This window comes from Gastrolobium bilobum, unplaced genomic scaffold, assembly GCF_033153095.1.
Source record: "Gastrolobium bilobum isolate Gb01-03AN ecotype WA unplaced genomic scaffold, APGP_CSIRO_Gbil_v1 utg14995, whole genome shotgun sequence".
NCBI lineage: Eukaryota > Viridiplantae > Streptophyta > Magnoliopsida > Fabales > Fabaceae > Gastrolobium > Gastrolobium bilobum.
Window position 1 is genome coordinate 264,882 of NW_026897755.1, and position 25,286 is coordinate 290,167.

At 33.6% G+C, this 25,286-nt stretch overlaps 3 protein-coding genes and 1 non-coding gene across 4 annotated transcripts; 3 read left to right on the forward strand and 1 right to left on the reverse strand.

Annotated features, from left to right (window-relative positions):
* Positions 1-1,945: 1,945 nt before the first annotated feature.
* Positions 1,946-2,960, forward strand: LOC133309942 (probable glutathione S-transferase parA). The gene is made up of 2 exons (XM_061510804.1): positions 1,946-2,263; positions 2,616-2,960. The coding sequence occupies exons 1-2, from the start codon at positions 1,946-1,948 to the stop codon at positions 2,958-2,960; spliced, it is 663 nt and encodes a 220-aa protein (XP_061366788.1).
* Positions 2,961-4,907: 1,947 nt separating this feature from the next.
* LOC133309950 (small nucleolar RNA snoR100) lies at positions 4,908-5,016 on the forward strand. Its single transcript, XR_009751381.1, has one exon. It is a non-coding gene; the product is annotated as a small nucleolar RNA snoR100 (small nucleolar RNA).
* A 4,698-nt stretch (positions 5,017-9,714) lies between these two features.
* On the forward strand, positions 9,715-10,395 carry LOC133309936 (uncharacterized). Its single transcript, XM_061510794.1, has one exon. The coding sequence runs from the start codon at positions 9,715-9,717 to the stop codon at positions 10,393-10,395; it is 681 nt and encodes a 226-aa protein (XP_061366778.1).
* An 8,785-nt stretch (positions 10,396-19,180) lies between these two features.
* LOC133309930 (trans-cinnamate 4-monooxygenase) lies at positions 19,181-22,708 on the reverse strand. Its single transcript, XM_061510791.1, has 3 exons — positions 21,727-22,708; positions 21,155-21,288; positions 19,181-19,944 (listed from the first exon to the last, which is right to left on the reverse strand). The coding sequence occupies exons 1-3, from the start codon at positions 22,509-22,511 to the stop codon at positions 19,346-19,348; spliced, it is 1,518 nt and encodes a 505-aa protein (XP_061366775.1). The 5' UTR covers positions 22,512-22,708; the 3' UTR covers positions 19,181-19,345.
* Positions 22,709-25,286: the final 2,578 nt, after the last annotated feature.

The following is a 25,286-nucleotide window of genomic DNA, read 5'->3' on the forward strand; positions in this document are numbered from 1 at the left end:
AACAGAAAAATGAAAACTTGAGAGGTTTAGAATGCACCCAAATCTTCAACAAAGGGTTCTCCTTCAGCACAACTAAAGCTTTAATGGATGGGTGGTGTTTCAATGGAAGAGAGGAAGAAAAAAAAATAGAAACTTTAGAGAAGAAGGCTGGGACTCCAAGAAACTCAAAAGAGAAGCCACACTCAGCCGCTGAGATTCTTTCAAAAAAACACACCTAGGGTTTTGTGCCCAACTATTGTGTTTATAGGTCACTTAAGGGTTAAAACACACAATATTAGCTTTAATTGCTACGCTTAGCATTTTAATCTCAAACTCTGGATTCATAACCTACTCAATTTTACAAGAATTTTCATATTTTTATTATATTTTTCTGAGCACATTTCCGGTACGCATTTTTCATAGCCAGTATCAGTTTCTGGCATCATTTCTCATTATTTTGACTTGAAAATCGTTTTACAAGTCCTATATATTATTCTAGTAATTATCATGCACTTACATTAATTTTCCGGGATACTTTTTCGGTACGCATTTATACCGACTAGCAGAACCGGTATCTGCACTTTTCTTCCGAAAAGCGACTTTCAGCATTCTTAATCACTTACCATAATTATTAAAGCTTCTTAATAATTATTAGGGTCAATTATGGAATCATTTCCTATTTTCACATAATTAATTAATTAAATACCTTAATTAACGGCGCAGGTTCTTACACCGGACGCTGACGAGGGCGGGGAGTGATCGCCGGTGCGAAAGGGGATGGACAAAGAGCGGCTCCTGGCAGGCTTCTAGGAACGGGGGTACATGAATGAATCGAATCAACACCCGAAAGAGAGGGATTCCAGAGATTGTGCTGGTATGGGACGGTACAGTTGGGAATGACTTATAAGAATTAATTGGTACTACCTATACTAACAAGATGCATCTTCTTTTCGGTAGCCCGAAACGGAAGAACTCCATAGTTAAGCGTGCTTGACTTGGAGCAATTCAGGGATGAGTGACCTCTTGGGAAGTTTTCCCGGGAAGTGTGCGAGTGAGGACAAAGCACGCTGAAAAGTCTCATGTTAGTGTGTGGGGACAGTCGTTAATCCTTGCAAGTTGCCAGACGTTACAATCTCGCCTACCGCTCATCATCTCGGCAAGTGTTCTCTTCATCAATAGCCTTCTTTTCATCAACATCCTCTACATTAATAGTGTGTAATCTAGCCCAGCCCAATAATTATTAGACTAATCAGATAATATTTTCCATGAGAGAGTGTCTCGTAATTGAAACTTAAAAAAAAAATACAAAAGAAACAAAACAAAAGCTAAAATAATTTGAAGTTAAGTGTTCGGGACAATGTGACATGATAAAACCCTTTCACCAATTAAGAAAATAAAATCACACGTCATTGGAAGGAGGCGTGGGCACTAGGGAGTAAAAGATTCAATCCCTAAAAAAAGAAAGAGCTCGAGATCTGAATTTCTGTTTTAGGATACACCATGCATGTCTAGCTATTGATAATACAATTAACTTTGTCTACATAGCTTCCTCTTCCAATAAGACATCCCGTGTCAAATTTGATTTCTATTAAAATATGCCAAATATATCTGAGTTTGTTCCTTTCACATTCTGAGCGGTTATAGTAATGCACCCAAAGATAAACCATGCGTGCTCTAATTCCACAATAGAAGAATTAAATATTATAAAATTTTTATATAGCGACCACTCTACAATCACAATAGAAAATAAAAAAGTTGATCGAACAAGGACCACAACAAAGATGGTTCTCAAGTCCAACATGAGCAATGACACCATCTTTGGTAAGCCTTCCACACGTTTCATTATTTGGCAGACAAGTAATGTACAAGTATAAATACCCCAAACTCACAAAGATCTAAATCATCTAAAAAATCCCAGTCTCAGATAAAAATCAATCTAAGCAAGCTACAAACTGTCTAAAGGAAAATGGCAGAGGACAATGTTGTTCTATTGGATTTCTGGCCAAGCTCTTATGGAATGAGGGTGAAAATCGCTTTGGCAGAAAAGGGCGTTTCACATGAGTGCAAGCAAGAAGACTTTCAAGCTAAAAGTTCTCTGCTTTTAGAGATGAACCCGGTTCATAAAATGATCCCGGTTTTGATTCATAATGGAAAACCCATATGTGAATCACTCAACATCGTTGAGTATATTGATGAGGCTTGGAACCACAAACCTTCTCTGCTGCCTTCGGACCCTTACAAGCGATCCCAAGCCAGGTTTTGGGGCGATTACATTAACAAAAATGTAAGTTATATGCCACATAATTATTAAGTATTGATTTTATTTATATCTAGCTATTTAAGGTGTAAGTAATAATTAATAAATTGTGTACAAGTTTTTATTTTTATGTTAGTGTAAGTTCATTCCTTTTATATATATATGGTCAAATTATTTTACAGTGTATATAAGTTACATTTTTAATTTTGTTATTGATTTTATATATATTTAACGGCTTCAATATTTTTAATTATGCAAATTGTTGAAATAGAAGTGTATCAATAAATATAAAAAAAAATTATTTTTATACCGGTATATAAATAATTTAACATATATTTAGCGTTTTAAATTTTTAATTGATTGGTTGTTCTTGATGTAGGTATACAGTATTGGAAAGAAGGTATGGATGGGGAAGGGTAAAGAACAAGAAGAGGGCAAGAAGCAATTTATAGAATGCTTGAAGATCCTGGAAGATGAGCTTGGAGACAAGAAATATTTTGGTGGTGAGGATTTTGGGTTTGTGGATGTGGCTCTTGTTCCATTCACAAGCTGGTTTTACACGTACGAGACATGTGGGAAACTAAGCATAGAGGAAGAGTGTCCAAAGCTTGTGGCTTGGGCCAAGAGGTGCATGGAAAAAGAGAGTGTAGCCAAGTCACTCCCTCACCCTCACAAGATCTATGGCTTTGCCCTGCAATATAAACAGAGACATGGACTTGAGTAGAGTTTGCTGCGAAATGCTTCAGAACTTGGGAAGCAAATTGTGTGCTTTATGGAGAATAATAATGCTTAAAATTAAAGAAATATATAATATAATATGAATTTGATTTGTATGCAATGTGAGTGTTAAAAAATATATTGTCAACTAATGATGTATTGTTACATTCTTTAATGAATTTAACATCATATATAGTGTTAAACTTCATAAATAATGTGATAATTTAATATTGGGTGACAGTATAAATTATTTTACACCGAAAGAGTATCAAAATTACACTCGTATATTAGAATGCTAGTATGTATTTGCATTTTCTTTTCACATGTGTTCACTGTTCAGAGCTTTTATTCCATGTGTACTACGGATTACTTTAATATTGCCTTTAAATTCATGTATGATGTAATTTGCTTCCTAATAAAACAGTAAATCTTTCTTCTTCTTCTTTTTTATGTGATACTAACTACAAAATACTTGAAAATATATAGTGTTCAATAGTTTTTCCCCATTTAAAGGTTAGTAATTAGAATTAAATCATACACAAAAATCATTTTCAAACAAAATATATTGAAAAAAAATTAACTATATAAATGTTCAGTTACGACAACTCGATGATTAAAACCTCAGTCACCAGCCTATGTACAAATTCTTATGGATCGCCTGACCTATTAGCCTGCGCTACAAATTACATGTCTGGTCTTACCTATATTTAAAAAATAAAATTCTTGATATTGGTCTGTTAGTCTGTTTAAGTCTATTAAAATTCAATAATAAAAAAATATTAAATTAATATTACTTTATTATTTAAAATTATTAAAATAATAATTTTATATTTAAAATAGATAATATGATATAGGCCGTCACGTAAGCTTTTAGGTCCGACATGTACAAAAAAACCTATGGCCTATTTTCTAAATAGGTTTTTCTAAAAGTCTATACTTGTTCTATTTGACTATTTGTAATAAGTCAAGTCTGATTTAATATAGGCTAGATCATAAGTCCATGTAGACCGACGTAACTCATTTACACCCCTAGTCACCAGCCTTTAAATGACATGTTTTTTAAAATATTTTTTCACTATTATTCTACTGTGAATATGAAATTTTTAAGATTTACTATTATATATGCACTAATATGGAACTAAATCATTTTTAATTTTGCATTATTCACACGGTAATTTCTTTTCTAGTAGATCACATAGTAATTTTTTAAACTAAAAAATCTTTGTCACAGTTCACATCTTTAAATATGTCTATTCTATCCATTTTTATATATACAGTTAGATTATAATCTTTATTGAATTTCATATTCTCTCTCTTTCTGTTAGATAGAAATAGGTATAATAGATAGGAAAAAACAAAGTAAATATAATATTTTATGAGATAGGATATTCTTAATATTAATTTTTTCTACTACCATTTTAATTACTATTAGATTCAACAGTTGTTGTTTTTTTTTTTCTTCTCTTTCTTAATTCAACTTTTTTTCTAATCCAACGATGATTAAGATAATAGTGAAACGATAGTAAGATTATCATATCTCGTATTTTAAATAAAATACAACGTCCAAATCTTCACTCAATCAAAGATTTTTTTAGTTGATCCACAACAAACGTTTACCCAGAATATACTTTGGGCCAAGCTCTGAAGGTTTCAAACCAAACTTAGAATAAGCCCACAAAATGGACAACGAGGGCAGAAACCCTAACTGCTATATTTTATAAATAGTGCCTCAAACCTCGTCACTTCGGAGTTCAGAGAACATAGCTGCCGCTATGTTTGCTTCGTAAAGCATATGCTGTTCTCATAGGTTTTTTGGTGTTTGATCTAGCAGTTCCATGTTCTCTTAGGTTTCGAAATTAACGTTTCTCTGTTCTTTCTCTCTTTTAATTTATCAATCTTATTTTGAAGTATCAGATTTGAACCCGTGCACAATAAGCCGATGCTCTGGATTGCATAATGAAGGAAGCATGGTTGTGTGCACGGAAATTGATTCCCTTGGGTCAACATGTCTGCTCTCTCTGATCGCTTGAATTGATTTGAGGGCCTGGTTGCGACCCACATTTTATGTTCCATGTTGAACATTGTCATTTTATTTTCTTGTTAAATTTCTTTTCTTCGTTTTTTGTGACCTGATTTGATGTGGAAATTAATCGATTTATTCAGATTATGATTTTCAATTTTTTTTATTATCACTTTTGAAATCTAAAGTTTATGAGCATTGCGTTTTCTTTATGTGCTGATATTTTTCATTTTATTTTTTAAATACCAGTCCGTTTCGGATAAGCCTGTGTTCTTTTTTAATCTTCAATTACCAAATTGGCACGGGTTTGAAAAGATAAACTTGTAATGTGCTTTTCTACACACAAAAGAATAATGCATATTTTACGGATTTGAATCTCTTGCACCTCAACACTTAAGGTTTTTATGTGTCTTGCTGTAGTTCAGTCGCCAAATGATGAAAGGTGTGATATGATAAAAGGGAAATTATTTTCTAATGTTATTGGACATTGTTTTTACGTGAGATATCAAAATTTGTGTTATTTTTTTTATTTTTTATTTTTTTAATAAGTGGTGGGACCTATTACTTATTGTTTATAAAGAGAAACTCTATTATAAATTGAGTTTTATGTTTATCATGTAACATGATATAACGTCATTTTTCTACACACACATTAAAGAGGTGGGGTCTGTCCACATGTTTTTCTTTCTCTTTCATTATTTCACTTTCTCTCTCCATTTTTTTTGTGTGGGTTGAAAACAACACTTAAATCATGTAACATAACACTAATAAAACCCTTATAAATTATGAGAAAACAAATATCTTTGCTATATAAGTTTTTCTTTAAAAAAATGTTACTCAGATTTTAATAATCTTAAATTTTCGTAAATATATTGAAACAATTTTCTATTTTTCTTTAAAAGAGTAGATATATACCTTTTTATTACTGTCAAATTTGTTAAACATGTTTTTATTAATAAAAGTAGGGTAATACTTTTCTTATTTTACATAAGAAATATTATTTTTTACTCAAACAATAAATAGAAGAAAGAAAATAGTTGTAGGTAAGAAAAAAAAAATTAGGATCCATTTGAAAAATGTGAGTGTAAAGATAATATTTTTCTTATGGAATATAAAAAAAATATTACCCATAGAAATATTTTTGAAAAAAAAAACAAAACATAATTTTAACAAATAAAATAATTTAAACATAAGGAGGGATATTTTTACTATTTAAATTTTTCACTATCAACTTATTACTTATCTAATTACCATTAGATTAACATTTTCTCTCACTTCAAAATTTTTTTAACATTCTCTCTCTTTGATCCAATGGTGATATGATAAGTAATAAGCTAGTAGTAAGAATTTTTAGTAGTTAGAATATCCTCATTCTTTAAACATTTACTTAGTTAACTTTTTTTAAAATAAAGGTGTACGAATATTTAATAAATTTTATATTGGAAAAAAATCAAATAAATTTCCCTTTTTCAAATAAAATACCTTTTAAGGAATTTTGATGTCCTCTGTTTGGCTAGATGATTAAAAAAGTTAACAAATAAATCACCTTTTAAAGACTATGAAAAATATATATTCTTTGTTCAGGCCCAATTTCAATATTTGCATATCAGTAAGTCTTTTATACGTATTTCCTTCTTTCAGGCCCAAATTAAATATTAAGGTTGTTGTTAGTATTGTACACTTAAAAATAATTTATGTACCATTTAAATATGGGCTTTACATCTCTTATTTAACATGAGGTTAGAAAATCTCCTATGCACACATAATTTAATGGATCCCACCATAAACAAAAAATAAAAATAAAAAAAAATATTGCACGTAAAACAAACTCTCACTGACATAAGAAAACAACTCTCCTGATAAAGGAGTTCCTTTAAATATTATCAAAGAGCTATATGGATTTGGATCCTCTCTGGTCATATTACTCAATTACAATCAATTATTGATGATGACATGAGAGAAAAGTGTATGATTTTAAATAAGTGGTTGTGATCAAATAACATGATCACTTTTTCACATATCATGTTATTTAATAACAACTACTTATTTTATCACATTCACTTTTTTACATGAGAGGAACCAAATTCATAATATAATACTAAGTCTTTCTATCCTTATTTCCTGTTTGGATCCTCTCTTTTTTTATTGTTAGAAATTAATTATAAGCATAAGTTAGCCCAAAAATGTTTTGAGAAAAGCTATTATAATGAGAAGCTTTTTTTTTATAACGAAAAAGAAGAAGCTAAAAGCTCTTAGGACGAGCTTTTTTTTAAATCTTATTTGCTTTTCTTGAATTGTTTTTTTTTTTTAAATGAAGCTATAAAATAGAGAAAAAGATAGTTTTCTGAAAATATGTGACTTTAATTAATTTTTAAGCTAAAAATTCTATGTAATTACTAAATAATTTTTAGCTTTTTTTTAACTCTCTTCTTTAGCTTTATCTTATAAATAGTTTTTAGCTTGAAAAAAGAGAATCCAAAAACGCTTTTTTCTACAAAATTCTAATTCATGGAAAAATAGAACACTTGCTTTTCCGATTGGATCCAGATTTTTTCGTAGAAATTTTTTTTAAGAGTAAACACCCTTTTTGGTTCCTGACAATATCCACGAAATCATTTTTAGTCCCTGGCAATTAAAAAGGACCAAAATGGTCCTTGAAATTACAAAAAAAGGGGCCACGTTAGTCCATGACAGTGCCCATGTGGCACGTTAGTGTGCTGACGCGGCTTGGACGGTTGACACGTTGGAACTACAAACGACGACGTTTTCTTCTAAATGGGTACATGGCTTTCCAAAGTACCACACGACGTCGTTTTATGTTTGACAAAACTCAGCACCAACACTGGAAGTTACCGTAGAGAGTCATTTTTATTTCACTAAGTTTTTGCATATTATTGGAACCCCATTGTTGACCTCCGAAGCTTCGTTGAACGGTGAGGGTTGTCGAAGACGGTGGTTGCAGGTAAGACAATCGAGCGTGGACAGTGAAGGTTGTCGAAAGGCTGGTTCTCTGGTGGTTAAGGGAAGTTCGAGTGTTGGTGTTTTCTTACATGCAATAAGGTAAGTGTTTTTTTAGAAATTCTTCAATATTTGTGGTCCCCCTCACTACTTGTTGTCTATTCTTTGTTGGATATGGTCCCCCATGTGCGCTCCATTGTGTGTTATTATGGTTAGGGTTTACAAAAAAAATACCCTTTTATGTATATGGTCCCGGTTTGTATAGTTTATTGCCATTTTTTAGTGCTTTGTGGTCCCCAATTTTTTAGTGCATGCATAATTTATAAAGGTGAAATTTTTTTGCAAGTTACTGGCTTGTATGGTTACACGACAGTGTTGAGTCTGATGTATAGGGTTATTGGCATTTTAAAATTGCTTTGTGGACCTGATGTTAGCATTAATTTATTGTAAATGTGAATTTATTGTAAATGTGAATTTTTTTTGTTGCAATTTACAGCCCTGTGTGTTAACATTCCCGTGTTGATTTATATATGCAAATGGCTAGAATTGTTGTTAAAATATGATTGGTTTGTGGAAGTTGTGAAGTAACTGCCATGGTGTATGTTTTTTTTCAGATGGATGAATATATAGTGATAAGGTATCATCATGGGGGTGTGTTAATCAGAGATGATAAAGGGGTCCTAACCTATGCAAATGGCAAAGTGGATGACTTACCTGAGATGGATGCTGACTTTGTCAACCTGCGTGACCTTGATACTCTGTTCAAGGGTTATGGGTATGAGAAATGTGATCAGATGTTGTGGCTCATGCCAAACGCAATGGATTCAGACAGTGGTTTAAGGCCTCTGAGTACGGACTCTGATATAGTGGAGATGGTTAAGGCTGCATTAAGTAATGGGAACTTTATAGAAATATATTTTGATCATTGCATTTCTATCCCTGATATTTTTGCACCTGCACCTGTGGAAGGCAGTGATGAGGACGAGGGTGGCAGTGATGAGAGACTACTTAGGAGAGCTTTTGAGAAGCAATCCAGGGTCTACATGTCAAATGCAAGTGATTCCACAACCTGATCCACAAGCCTCACCCATATTTTCTAAGTTGTACATTTGTCTGGATGCATGCAAGAGAGGGTTCAAAGCTGGATGCAAGCCCTTAATTGGTCTGGATGGATGTTTCTTGAAAGGATATTATGGAGGTCAATTGTTAAGTGCAGTTGGGGAGTATGCCAACAAAAGCTTCTATGTCATCGCATATGCAGTTGTTGATAGTGAAACAAAAGAGAACTGGAAGTGGTTTTTAACCCTGTTACAGGAAGACATTGGCCCTCATGTAGTGTTTGGGTGGAACTTTATTTCTGACCAACAGAAGGTTTGTTTTGCTTATTTCATTTAAACTTGCTTACTCTGTTTAGTGGTTTTATTTGTTTACTCTGTGTTTCCTTCACTGAATCTGATCCATTAGCCTTGGTTTTTTTGGTTTTTTTGGTGTCTGTGTGTAGGGGCTGATTCCAGCACTGCAAGAGGTGATGCCTGGTGCATATCATCGTTTTTGTGTGCAGCATGTATGGAAGAACTTCATAGAGCAGTGGAAAGACAAGGCAATTCGAGGCATGGTCTGGGAGTGTTCAAGATGCACCACTGTCCCATAGTTCCAGCAGTCAATGGCACGGTTGAAAGGGAAGAATGAGGCTGCATGGAAGTACTTGGATAACATTTAACCCTCAAGTTGGGTGAAAGCTTATTTCAGCCACTGGCCGAAATGTGATAATATCACAAACAACATGGCAGAGGTATGGAATGCCAAGATTGTTGGGTATAGATCAAAACCAAAAATCACTCTATTAGAGGAATTGAGATGTTACATTATGAGGAGGATGGCTACACATCAGAGGGTGTTAGGAACTGTTCGAGGTAAAATTGCTCCTGCTCAGCAAAAGAAACTGGATAAGTTAAAGGTACTTAGCAATTCATGGACACCAACTTGGACTGGAAATCTGCAGCAAGATATGTATGAGGTCAGTGGGAGAGGTGATGGAGTTGGAGTAAATTTAACAACACATACATGTGCATGCAATGTATGGCAGTTGACTGGACTGCCATGTGAGCATGCTATAGCAGCCATTTGTCAAAAAAACGAAGCAGCTGAGAACTATGTCTATCAATGGCTTACAGTGGATGCATTGCATGCCACATATGCGCACACCTTAAACCCAGTTAATTCGGACAAGTATTGGCCTGCATCTGATGAACCCAAACCTCTTCCTCAAAAACTTAAAAGGCCATTTGGGCGTCCCAAGAAACATAGGAAGAAGGACCCATCTGAAGACCAAGGGAGCAGTACAAAGAAAGTCAAAAGGACATATGCAGCCAAGTGTACTAAATGTGGTCAGACTGGACACTATGCAAAAAGTTGTAACGGGCCACCAACTTCCAAAACAGATAAAAGCCAAGCAAGACCATAATCTGTGAGGATTGACTCGAACTCAGTAGATGAAATCCCATTAAGTCAAGGAGGCCCTTCAGTAGTTGGTAGTTCTCAGCCACATGAAGGCAATTTGAGAGGAGGCAGCCTGCCTCCTTCAAATCCAGAAGAAGCAAATGTAGTGTTGACTGAAGAGACAATGAAAGCAGCAAGCAGTGGCACACGAAGCAAATTTTTGCACTTCATGACAACACCTGGTTTCAGGCCACCAAGGCCATCCTTAAGAAAATGAGCTGCTGATGAAGAAGAGCAAGGGAGTAGTGCATGAGCCAACTGACAAGGAGTGGATATAATGTGATTTTTTTGTAAATTCTGGCCATGTGTTTTTGGAGGCCTTATACAGTTATAATGTAATTTTTTTGATGCATGGCCATATTGTTTTTATAGGCCTCACTTTTGATTCCTATCAGTTGGATTTTATTTGTAATACACTACTGGTTTCTAGTTCTAGGAAGACAATTATGTGTAACTGGTTATATTCTGGACATGCATGTTATGTGGAAGGGTTGATGAATGTGATAATTTCATGTCCATTTTATGTTTTTATCATTTAGCTGCCATATTTTCTAGTTACTGGTTTGTGCAGGTTTGTGGTGGCCATATTTTCTGGTTACTGGTTGATGAATGTTGCAGGTTGCTGAATGTTGCAGCTATTATGTGGCAGGGTTGATGCATGTCATAAGTTCATGTCCATTTTATGTTTTTTAACTGAGTTAGCTTGTTGTTGGTCATTTAGCTTCCATATTTGCATTCTGGTGCAGGTTTGTGCGGTGTTACTGGCAAAATAGATCATGCCCAATTTTCTGGTTGCAGGGACCAATTAGGACCCCGACAATCATTGTCAGGGACCAATTTGGACCCCTACATACTGCATTTCTGATGTCATGCACTTCTATTTTGTTGATCTGGACTGCATTCAAAAGCATATAAGTCAGGGACAACAAGTGTATCTGATGTAATGCACTACTATTTTTTAAAATGAGTGCTGCATTTTGTTGATCTGGACATCAACAACTCATGTCCTATAATTCTGGAATCAGGGACCAATAAGTGCCCCATGCACTTTGTCAGGGACCAAAACGACCCTTGAGTAACATTGCCAGGGACCTAAATGGTCCTCGTGTTTTGCAATCAGTAACAAAATATGCATAACAGTATACAACTTCTGTATCAGCAATGTCATGAGTTATGCGTCTATATCAGTAGCAATCTATATCTGTTTGTGATACAATGTAGCAATCTTTTATCCTTCAATCGATGCCTAACTATGCAATAGTCCATACTAAAAGAAACTTAGCATCCAGTACAACATTTGACCAATACACAAATATATAATGCCATAATATATAGAGGAATACATTCAAGGCTTTTTTATAATAGGCCATATGATAATACACACAAACAGATTCGAACTAACACATAATTTGTATAACAACAGGAAGGAGTACTCATTACAATTCACTGAAGGAAAAGTACATTTGGGTCACTTGTTTTCACTTTTACCACACTAACAACAAACATACAGATCATGATCACACCAACACAAGCACCTAAGACCCTAGCTGACCTATCAATTGTCCTAATTTTTTTGTCTATCCTATCTACCTCCTCCACCATCTTCAGGTATACATCATTCAGTTTTCTTTCCTGCTGATGAAGCTTCATTCCTTGCTCAGTAATCTTCATATCTTGCTCTCTCATCATCATCTCCACATACTTCAACTTGAAGTTCATTTCAGCAACATCCAACTCCACGGTGTGAATTCTTGCTTCTTCCAGCTCCATGGGTTCATTACACATGTCATCTACCCATCTAAAAAAATCACAATAGAGCTTCTTCTCCTGCCAAAAAAAAAAAAAACCACGGTTAGCAAGTGTTCCAACTCAATAAAAGGGCAGATTACAAATTCATACCTTGAAATTATGACAGCCAAGGAAAGCCTTGTTTGGGTTCCTCTCAGTTTTGGAGGTATAGACAATACTTTGTTTCCCACATTTGCACCTCCGACCGGCGGTCCTTGTCATTGTTCTTCCCCCCATTGATTTACTCCCACTTGATCCCCCCATGCCAGAAGAAACACTCATCTTCTCCCACGCCCACCAAATCCGGTTGATGGGTTTTACTGTCGTCGAGTTTCAATAATCAAAGTGCAGACATTTTGGGGGCGTATTGTTGTTTAGGGATTTGCTCATCAATTTGGGGGATTTTTTTTCCAGTTTAGGGTTCGATTGAAGGAATTTGGGGTTTTTTCATTATTGGGGTTCATTATCATAACAGCAAACGACGTCGTCCTATCCATTAGACACATTGCAACCCATTTTGAAGAAAACGTCGTTGTTTGCTCTTCCACGGTGGCAGGCGTCCAGATCGCGTCAGCACACTAACGTGCCACATAGGCACCGTTAGTTGGGCCGTCACGGTGGAGTTGACAGAAGGACTAATGTGGCCCTTTTTTTGTAATTTCAGGGACCATTTTGGTCCTTTTTAATTGCCAGGGACTAAAAAGAATTTCGTGGATATTGCCATGGATCAAAAAAGGTGTTTACTCTTTTTTTAAAAAAAAACATCAAACTACCCGTGGAATCCTTTTACTCATTCATCCTACTTTAAATATTAATGAATATCATAAATAATAATTAACATAATGCGTAACTGTTAACAATTAAATAGTAATATTATCCTCACCAAAAAAAATTAGTATTCATTGTTGATGATATTAATGGGACATTGACTATACTACCACAAAAATACATATAATATATCAGAACGTCACACGTTTGAAAAAATGCACCAAGTATGCCAAAGTCGCTATCTTATGTAGCAACTTTGGTTGAATTGTGACATCTATCCATTTCTTTCCCAAAGTAACTAACAAAACTAGCGACTTTACCATAGTAGCTATCCTATGTAGCTACTTTGGCCTTGTGACAACTTTTCTAGACTTTGACCATACTGCCTCATTTTTTATATAATCTACATGAATGACATAGAGTCAAAAAAAATTTCCAAATTAACACGGCACCTCGCTGAGGTAGTCAGCTACTATGGATGGGACATGTGTCACTTTCCCAGCGGTTGGAAACCAGAGTAGCTAACTACCTCAGTGACTTTGAGTTACGTGTCTCGTCCATAGTAGCTGACTACCTCAGCGACTATGGTGTCGTGGCAGCTTGGAAAAAAAAATCGACTCTGTGGCATTCAGGTATATTATATTAAAAAAAGGGGCAGTACGATCAATGTCCCCAACTTTTCTTGTTTTCTTTTGGATAATTCTACCATAGTCGCTACCTATTTTAACTACTTTGGTCAAGTGTCTTTCTCTTTTCCATGATTCATGAAGTTTAATAATCCACAAATAAGAAAAAACGATGCCGTTAATAAATTAGTTTTAATAATATTTTATAAAAAATGAGTTAAAACATATATAAAAATTAAAAAATTATGTATTTTAAAATTATATATTAAAACATTATATTTTATAAAAAATAATGTTTTACAAAAAATGATTTAAAACATATATAAAAATTAAAAAATTATATTTTAAAACATTAATAAATATTTATTTATTTTTCATTAATGTACACCATGACCGTAGAGATGTGTTATTACTTATATAAAACACTTAATAATTTTTTTTGATATTTTCATTTTAAGTTCTTATTGTAAAATTTTATGTTTGATTTCCGTTAAATAACATGTGTTTACTATCCACTAGTGATGTTGATATTAAAATTTTATTTAAGAATAGATAAAATATTTAAAATAAAGGGTTCAGTAATTTATTAGCAGCATCTCTCTTTATTATTTGTGGACTATGTAGCACCGATACCGATACGAGACACGACACGACACGACACTCCGACATGTTAATTCTAAAAATTGTTAGATTTCAACAAGTTAGGACACGTTTTGATATTAAATAATATTTTAATTTATATAGTGTATATTATATTTAATATTCAATAATTTAACAAAAAAAATGAAGCTAAAGTTATAATACCCATCAATTTTGCAAAGAAACATAAAATATCTCAAATATTTATATTAAACTCAATAAAATGGTAATCATAATATAACAAATCTAATTGTTGGAACTAAAAACACAATGCGACGCAACTTTTGAACGTCTTTTTGAGTCTCTACAACGTGTGTTAGAGTGTCGGGGAGTGTCGGAGTGTCGGAAAGTGTCGGACACGACACGTCAGGGTTTTTGAAGTGTCGGTGCTTCATAGTTACTGGAGTATTAAACTTAAAGACAGTGGACCAAAGTAGTTGAAATAGGTAGCGACTATGGCTGAATTGTCTCACAAGACCAAAGTAGCTACATAGGGTAGCTACTATGGTAAAGTCGCACCAAAGTCGCTATCTTCCATAGTCGCTACATAACTCAGCGACTATGGTGCCGTGACACTTTGGTTTATTTTTTCAAATGCGTGGCATTTTAGTATATTATATATATTTTTGTGGTAGTACGGTCAATGTCCCGATATTAATTAATATTTAATGGAGTCAACTGGACTAAATAGGATAAATTGAAAAAGGGATTACTATTTTATAATTTTATCACTTGTACACATATAAAAATATATTGGGACTCGTGTGAAATTATTTGAAGAGAAAAAAGAGAAAGATAGTATAGGCCTCATATATTGTATGTGTCTGTAAGAGATAAAATTATCTCTTATAACATGAGAGATAATAATACTATTAAAAAATAGATTCATGTAAAAGATAATTTGCAAATTTTTTAGAAAAATGGGGCACATTAATTAGAATGTCGAATTTATAAGTTTTAAAAAGAGGATGCGTATTAAATGATGGTAGTTTAGTTGTCATCAAGAAATTAAGTGAGTGTGTGAGTGCATGTGTTCGATCCTTCTTAGTATCGTCTTTGGGAGGAGTTTAAAGTCTTAATCTCATAATTAAGGGTGTTTGCGGTCTCGATTGTATCGGTATTGGAAGCAAAAATCATATGATCAAATCCTTTCGGTTTAATCACGTAATCATCAATTCAGTTTGTATTTTTTTTCAAATCCAATCCGATCCAATCCAATTTTATTTGGTTTGGATTGTATAGGTTTTCAGTTTTTTTAAAAGCCTAAGATTTGTATGATGATTAGTGTGTAAATAACATATCTATTCTAATATCGGCTTTGTAAAGTTTGTACGATGATTATTGTGCAATCTATAAGCATTGTACAACAAAAAGGTTAATTACCATTGTTTACCTCAAACAAAAAATGTATAATATGGTTGCCTGAGATACGATGTAACCAAAATTTTGATCATATAGAGGAGCTGTTGTACAACAATAACCCATGTAATAAAAATATATTATGTATCTTACCAAAAAAAAGGGCATAACATAGATCAAGCATAACCCACTTTCTCCAACATGATGTGTTAATGGGCCTTAGATTTAGAATTTTGTTATATGGTTTTTGGGCTATGATTGGAGAAAGGCCTAAGTAGGCAGACGGTAAGGTTGGAAAATCATTGGATCGGTTTGCATTTGATCGGTTTTCACTAACCAATCCAAAAATCGATCCAATACAATTAAATTTTGCAGTTTTTTTTTTTATTTTCGGTTTTTCGATTTTCGGTTTGAATCAATTTTGAACGGTTGATGAATACCCCTACTCATAATCCGTCATGAATTGAACTAATCGTTAAGCGATGTATCAATTAGAATTACAGTAGTTAAAATATCGATTTATCACTACGATGTTATATTTTTACAATTTTTTTAATCAAAACGATTTTATCAATATTCCAAATGCTTTTATGTTTTTATGATTTTTTAACTTTATATTTTATGATTTTTTATCCCCCTTTCAATTTTATGTAAAATCTTAATTTTAATTACCTTGATTGGAATATATATTTGGGGAAGAATCTAGTTACAAATTTTTTTTCTTACAAACTACACTAAGGATGACTAGTCAGACACTCTTGATTGAAGTCTGACTAGTCATACTTAGTGTAGTTTGTAAGTTTGTTAGATTTTTTTTTTTTGTAAATATAACATTTTCCTATATATATATATATATATATATATATATATATATATATATATATATAACATTTTTTTCTTTAAAAGGAGATATTTTTTCTCATATTAGTGACTCATAGCATAAGTGGGTCTCATCTCCACTATTTTGTAGGCCCCACTTATACTATGAGTCACTGACATAAGAAAAATTTTCTCCTTTAAAAGGAGAAAATATTTTTCCATATATATATATATATATATATGGGGAAAACTTTTCTTATTTTACATAAATCAAAACCTTATCTCCTATTGAAACAAAATGGTGGGTCCATCATTTTAAAAATAAAATAAAAATAAAAACAAATTTGACACACAAGTCGATGTATCAGTAGGAAAAGCTTCTTCTCACATGTGGATGGAGATAATCATTACCCTATATATATATATATAGGAAAATTATTATCTCATTTTACATGAGATAATTATCTCATGTTATCCTCACATAAAAAATTATGCCACCATTTTCTTTTTTTTTAATAGGTGGTTGGTCCCACCGCATCATGTGTCTATAGTAGGAGATAATTATCTCCAATAATATGAGAAAATAGAAAATCTCGTGTGTATATATATATATATATATATATATATATATATATATATATAGGGGAAGGATATTGTGACAACCAAGTTGTATTACTACCAAGTGACTACCAATCAATCTTACCGTTAGATCGATTATATTGATCCAACGGTTATATTTATTTCCATCTTTGTATGGTCACGATTTTCCAAATTTAATACTTTATATTTATTTTCACATTTGTATGGTTATAATTTCCCATATTTAATGCTTTCACTTTAAATATGGGGAATCATGACCATACAAAGATGGAAATAAATATAACTGTTGGATCAACATACTCGATCTAACGGTGAGATTGATTGGTAGTCACTTGGTAGTAATACAACTTGGTTGTCACAATATTCTTCCCCATATATATATATATATATATATATATATATATATATATATATATATAGGATTACATTTATCTTATGTTACGTAACATAAATAAGCTTCCTACGCATACAAAGTGGAGGTGGATCCCGTATCTATTTTTTTTCTCCTCTTACATGTGGGTCTCACTTATAATTTTATTTCTATAACATGAAATAACTATTTTCCTACAATATAAGATAAATATAACCTATATATATACTGTCAGGATCATTTTACACCAGTATAAGTTACACTCTTAATTTTGACCATTGAATCCCATTTATATCTAAGAGCTCTAATTTTTTAGTAATGTGAGCCATTGGATACAAGTGGTTCAATGCTCAAGATTGAGTGTAAGACTTTTATCTCTTATACTGTTGTAAAAATATCCTGCCGCATATATATAGAGGAAAATATTTTTCTTTTGTTGTTGGAGATAATTATTTTATGTTAGTGAAACAAAATTATAAGAGGGACCGACAAATAATTAGAGAAAAAAAATAGAGATGAAATCTACCTTTGTTATATATATTTAGAAATTTGATTAATCTCATGTCAAATAAGATAAATATAATCCATTTATTTATATATATATATATATATATATATATATATATATATATAAATGCATTTATGAAATGGTGATGAGGAAATACCTAAAGCGTCCTTCGTTTGATGAACTGGCAGCCGCTAAAGAAGTTGCAACTGTATGTTTTAAAAGAAAGATTGCAGCCTTCAACTTAATTATAACTTATAAGTCAATGAATGAAAAGGACAAGTTGCAGTAACCGCCAAGCATATCCCTATCGGCCAATTTTATTCTATTTTTTTAGTAAAACCAATCGGCCAATTACACAGCAAAGGAAAAAGAAGTTCCTTGTAAAGCAAGGGATGTTCTTGGGCGGCGGATAGTACTCAAGTTAGGTACTTGCACTTCACATTTTTTGAAGGGGACAAAGTCATAATATAATTTTTTCTTTAAATAAATTTTTTTTTAAACAATACTTACAAGTGAAAGTTTCTATAAATTTGAAAGTTGGACGAGCTCTAAATATATTCAATTCTAAAAATTTATATAAGAATGAACAACAATGCTTTTATTGGAAGTAGATGTTTTTATATTAAAATTTTATCATCTATCTGGTCATACAAAATTTTATATTTATTTCTTTATTCATTAATAATAATTAAACCCTACCTATTTAATTCAATCATGACACCAGGACCGCTTGTCGGTAAGTTGAATGTCCATTATTTGTCCACGCGGTCCAAACAAAATTCACAATTTGATATAATGTGTGTCTTTTTGTGAATGACGAAGCATACACGTCTTCACCAGTGCATAAAGGAAGCTAAACTTGCATATGCCCAACTACCAGTACAACTCGCATTCACTTTCTGAGCGAAGAAACCTCTAGACTTATAATAATGATTACTTCTTACAGTGTTTGTGGTTCATATAAATGCTGAATAGTCTACTTTTCTTTATTATGAATTGGATTCCACACGTGTGACTTGTAACTTTCGACCTATGTAAGTGCACCATGTGCTATTTAATGTTGATTACAGGACGACATCTAAGTGATATATAATTTATTACAACCTTCGCCTAGCCAAAAATCTTGAATCTTCTCTTCATCCTTTGACTTTTACGAGCTAGTTGAAACTTTGAATGGGCTTCAATTAGCCAAGCTATGATATTGATATATATTTTTTAGTAAAGTAAGATATTGATATATTATCATAACAAGATTGAAAAGAAGTCTAGGGAGTAAAGGGTAAACTTTATTCCAAAATATTCTCAAAACCATCATTTCAAGTTGAGAGATTTACAGTGAGCACATATAGGGAAGCAAAGCTGATACTAAAACAACATCCCCATTTTCAGCATTGATAAAATACAGTAAAACACTAAAAGAATAAGGGGATTCACAAGACTAAAATGACCTTGGCTTTGCGACAATGGTAGAATGTTTCAGAATGTGTAAACTAAATTGCCCTCCTTTCTCAGTGGTATCAAGCTTGGACTGTCCTGGAGGAGGCAAGAGCTCGAAATTTTGGACCAAACGTCCCAAAGTAATGCCAAGTATAGGCAATGCAAGAATGATTCCAGGACAGCTCCTTCTCCCAACACCAAAGGGAAGGTACCTAAAGTCATTCCCATTAGCCTCCACCTTGGACTCCTCCTCTAAGAACCTCTCAGGTCTAAACTCCTCAGGGTTTTTCCAATGAGCAGGGTTGTTAGCAAGCCACCATGCATTGACCAAGATCTTGCTTTCAGCAGGGATATCAAAACCACCAAGCTTTGCATCGTGAAGGTTCATGTGTGGGACAAGGAGTGGAATAGCCATTCGAAGGCGTAGTGTCTCCTTGACAACAGCTTGTAGGTAAGGGAGCTTGAGGGTATCTGGCTCTGTCACCTGGTGTCCAGGTCCAAGGACTCTGTCAATTTCATCCCTTAACTTCTTCTGAATCTCTGGGTGGTTTACAAGTTCAGCAATGCCCCATTCAATTGACCATAGAGTTGTCTCAATTGCTGCTCCAAAACAAACATTTTGTACATTAGAAAACTTTTATTCCAAAATTATACCATTTCGAAGAAGAAATAAACTAATCAAAGTTGCAATTAGGAATCACATATAAGCAGTCAAAAAAAAAAAATTTCTTATCTTGTGGGCCCCTACTCACTAATTACGCATTCAATACCCCTTTTATTTTGTTTTGTAATTTTTCCTTTTAATCTTGTGCTAGTGATAATTTTGCTTTTTCTTTTTCTCATGATGATCCTGGTGATATTGTTGAACAAACCACAAATAATCACGAAAACTGCCGTCCCACTAGAGTGGAGTTAGGTCACCAACTAAATGGTCACTATCTTACCCACTCCGAGACTACGGTATGGTCACCGAACTATAGGACCGTGGTTAAATTTGGGAGAGCGACGTAATCAGAGTGGGAATAGGTCCGTCACCTTTAACATTTCTACATAAATTGATACAGGTTTTATTATTAAAAAAAAGGAAAAAGTGTGTATCATTTTAAAGGATGTAAAATTGTGTCATTTTAAGTGAGAGAAAGAGATAAATAAAGGAGGAGAAAGAGTGGACAAAAAAATATAAAGATGTGAATCTCACGTCTTTGTGAGAGTGAAATGATATAAGTTGTGTCATTTAAAAGGACAAACATTTTTCCCTTATAAAAACTACCATAAATTTATGAATTTACAAGTTACGTATATTAAAAACTCCCCATCTCGTCGATAAGAACAAAGGATACACATATACGTCATCTAACATCACAAGTTTGAAAATTTGGCAAACTTGTATAATAAATGTTTTATGTCAAAAAAATTTATAACGTCTATGTGAAATTTATTTCTGAACGTCATCTCGATAGAAAACTATTTACAAATAAATAATATTTATAAGTGGGCCCAAAAATTAATTAACATGCTCCACCACTCCACCTAACCCCTCATTCAATGATTAATGTCATATTATCATGTCCATGTTGATATGTATTCCTTTCCAAAAAAGACATATTACCTTTACATTAAATCATATTATATTATATCAGTACTTAAACCAATCCGATTGTAATTAGTAATCCTACATTTTTTTTTATTCATCAAACTAATACAACTTTAAAAAATTCATCCAATTCCTTAATTTAGTCAACTTTCTTTTTTATTCTTTCTATAAAAAAAAAGATTAAATAGAAGTGAAATTAAAAAAAAAAGTTATTACCAGCAACGTTAATGTTCTCAACAATGTAAAGAACGTTGTCCTCGTTAATTTCGCCTTTTTTCTGGGCATCCAAGATGTGATCGATGGCGCATTTGAGTCCTTCGTTGTCCGTTCTCTTTGTACTTCCAAGCTTCCTGTTACACAAAATTCACAGTCAAATCATCAAACGACGTCGTTCTCAACAAGTTGAGAACCTAGAAATAGGAACAGTAACCAAAATGTCACACTTTGACCAAAAAATTACTAAAATGTCATGCGAACAGTAAAATTTCTCAAAACTGTCACGTGACATAATTCGATACATATTGTAGCGAAATATGCCACGCCAGAATGCACAGGACCAAAAAGCGTCATGTGTCAGAATGTTGAAATTGTTGAAATTCGCTACATAGGGTAGCGAATTTTAACAATTTTGACACATGGCATTTTTTGATTCTGACGTGGCAGTTTGAGAAATTTCAATGTTCGCGTGCCATTCTGATAATTTTTTTTTTCTCAAAACGTGACAAAATGATCGGTCCCTAGAAATAGCGCAACAAAAAGTTAAACCTTTTTAGAATCTAAACACTTACTTTCTGTCTTCAACGAAATAGTCCTTAAAAAGTTGCAACCTTCGATCCTTAACTTCCTTGCAGATCTTCAAGTACCCTCTAAGGAAGGGTCTTAAGATAGGGATAAAATCACCGTAGTTGTACTCAAAGCTCTGAGCCAAACGGCTTCTCTCACCGTTCAAAACCTTCAGTTTCTGAAACAGAGGGTCCTCTTCACTCTCGAACCTTCTATCAAACATGATCCTGTACATGTTGTTGTACATCATGAGCTGGAGCCTTCGCCGGAGAACGATCCCGGACGTGGCGGCGTCAGGATTCCGGCGAACGTCGTCGACGACGCCTGCCGCCTCATCCTCCCACCCGAACCGGTACTGCTGAACAACCTTGTTGGTGAAGAAAGGCACCGTCATGATGCGGCGCATCTTCCGCCAGTGTTCGCCGTAGACGGTGAAGACCATGTCCTGTCCCTTGCCGGTGAAGATGTCGAAGACGACGTTGCGCGTGCGTGAGCCGAACTCGACGCCCTGCGTGTGGAGGACCTCCTTGGCGAGGTCCGGCGAGGAAACGACGACGAGGTTGCGCTGCCCCATGCGGAGGAGGAAGATGTCGCCGAATTTCTTGGCGAGGTCGGTTAGGTTCCGGTGGTTGAGGTCATCGCCGACTTGGAGCCAATTGCCGAAGATCGGAACAGGGATTGGTCCCGGTGGGAGCTTGAATCGCTTGCCGCGGAGCTTGGCGGCGGCGATGGCCACCACGGCAGCGATAAAAAGTGCGGTGAGGGTCTTCTCCAAGAGGAGGAGATCCATGGTAATGACAAAAAAAGAAAGGGGCAAAATGGGAATTTAGACGGAAGTTTTTTGTGTTTGGGTTTGTGTTTGCGTTAGTGTTTGTTGTGGAATGAAGCTGGGTTTTGGGGAGGATTTATAGGAATGGGGATAGTTGAAGTAGTTGTTGTTGGTGGAGATTGTGTGCGTGATGAAGAGGGGGTGAGTGTCTCAAAGGTGTTAGGAGGATGAGAAGAAAGGAGGGTGTGCTTTGGGGGTAGGTAAGGTAAGAGGAGGGGGTTGGTGGGCGAAATTTTAATTTAAAAAAAAAAAATTATTTTTATTCTTTATTCGTACTGTATTTCAAATTAGTCGTATAGATAACTTAAAGAGTTGGATATCGAAAAAGTCATTCTCTTTAAAAAATAATAATTAGGATTGAATTAATTCTAAAAATATAATAATAAATGATATTATTAATGTATTGAAAAATAATGATAATAATAATACTAATAATAATATAGGAACTTTAAATATAGGGATAAAGTATAAAAGGCTGTCAAGTGAATGGTTCAATGGTTCATCACTCTACTTGTCCGTTGAAATTGCCACACGAGATGGATGACAAGGTCAAATTTTGGAACCCATAATTTTGACAAGGCTTGAGGGAGTTACTAGTCAAACAATCTAAATTCTAAAGTGATGCATGATCAACAAGCCACCAAATAAATAAAAAAATAAAGGGGAGGCGTGGGCGTGCTGTTAAAACCCAAGGAGTAATTTGAATGAATAAATAAATAGTTTTTATTCATAGTGACTAGTGAGTATAACATTTATTTATATTATCTTCTTCTTCTTTTTGAATTAGTCGAATTCGAATACTGCTGTTGGACTTATATTCGAGACGGTTCTTCAAAATTATTTTTTTCATTATCAGGTATTAAATATATATTTATATATAATTAAAAAAAATTTAACTATAATAATAATTTATTAAGAGGTCAAAAAATATCAAACATTGTGAAAAAAGCAGTGAGTAAATGAAATTAACTCAAGAAAAGAAATTATAAGATAAAGAGAAAGAGAGAAAAAGTCAGAAATTATATTATTCAGTGTAAAAGAATATAAATCCTATCATCTCTTATATAGATGAAGGTGGAGGAAGAATATAAGTTTTTCATCTATTCTATTGTTACATACAATACATTTAATCTATCATAAAATATAATAAAGTCCATTTGTAACATTCCCATAAAATGTAGTAAAGTCCATTTGTAGCACTCCCCTTCGACATTACTATGCTAAGTTTATTCCTTGTTAAAATTATGCTAGAAGACCCAATGAGTGCAGCTCAGTTGGTTCCTTGGCGCTGAGTTAGTGGGGTTGGACATGTGTTCGATTCCCGCTGAATGCATTCTTGGGGAGGGGGCTGAACCTTTAGCCATCACTGACCCCCGTACTCCGGATTAGTCCCATAGCCGGCTCAAAGAGTCGAAGCTTGTGGGGATACCGGAGGGAGCCAACTCGCCTCAAAGAGGTAATTAGGGTTGTGTAACTCCAAAAAAAAAAAAAAAAAAATTATGCTAGAAGAATCCAATATGGAAAAATAAATCAACTAAGGAAAAATAATACATGACACATGCTATCAAACATTGTATAATCTGCCTCCTTGAAAACCTTTAACTAAGAAAAATCCTTTGGAAAAAAAATTAGCAAAGGAAGAAAGAGTACAGAATTATACCTTCAGGACTCCATCCTTTGTGGATGATAATAATTAATTTAGTCCCCATGATAAAAGTAAATTATTAAGTTTAGGGATGGACTTATCATTAGAGTAAACTTGCCAGATATTTATTTCACCATTCTTTCGGAGTTCATGTGGGTAAAAGAACTTCGGTGAGTTATCAAAAAAAAAGAAAAAGAACTTTGGTGAAATATGTTTAGTCCAGTTACTTTTAATATATCCATCACTCATTTGTGTAATGCAATCTACATTGGCATAAAAAAGGACACTGGAAAAATTTCCAATTATAGGTCAACCACATGAAACATTAATGTGTTCTTTTGAAGATCTTAACCAAACACATTCTTGACCAGTTTCATACAATACAATAATCTTAGAGTGATTTGAGGAAGTAGCAACTAGACTTTGCTTTATAGACTTCCATGACATTGCAGTACCTTCGCAAAGGAAAATATATCCAGTTTGTGATTTAGCATTATGTGGATCATACATATAGCCTAAGAAGCATCGACACACATATTTTTGTGAAAAATGTGTGTTGGACACCGACACGTTCTGACACGGGTCCTACATGCAATCAACGTTTTTCCGACACGCGATCGATGTTTTCTAACACTTTTTTCTAGATCCAAATTTTATTTTATTTTATCCTTTTAACTAAACATGAAAAATTAATATATAAATCAAATAATTTATGTTATGAAATTTGACATGAAAAATTATTTTGCTTTATATTTATGTTATGGAATTTGAATATTTGATTGGTTGTATGATTTATTATGGGCTGCTATATGTATTACATGTAAAGTATATTATATATATTAAAAATTTATTTAATATCAAAACTTGTCCTAACGTGTCAAAATTTAACATTTTTTAGAATTAACTTGTCATCATGTCGTGTCTTGTGTCGGTGTCAGTGCAAGATATCCAGGCATACAGTGATGGTCATTGCAAGCACCTATATTGCCCCAACACTTCAAAAAACCTGAAGTGTCATACTGACACTCCCCGACACTCTAACACGTTTTGATATCTATAATATTTGAAATTTCATTAAATATCATGAAAAA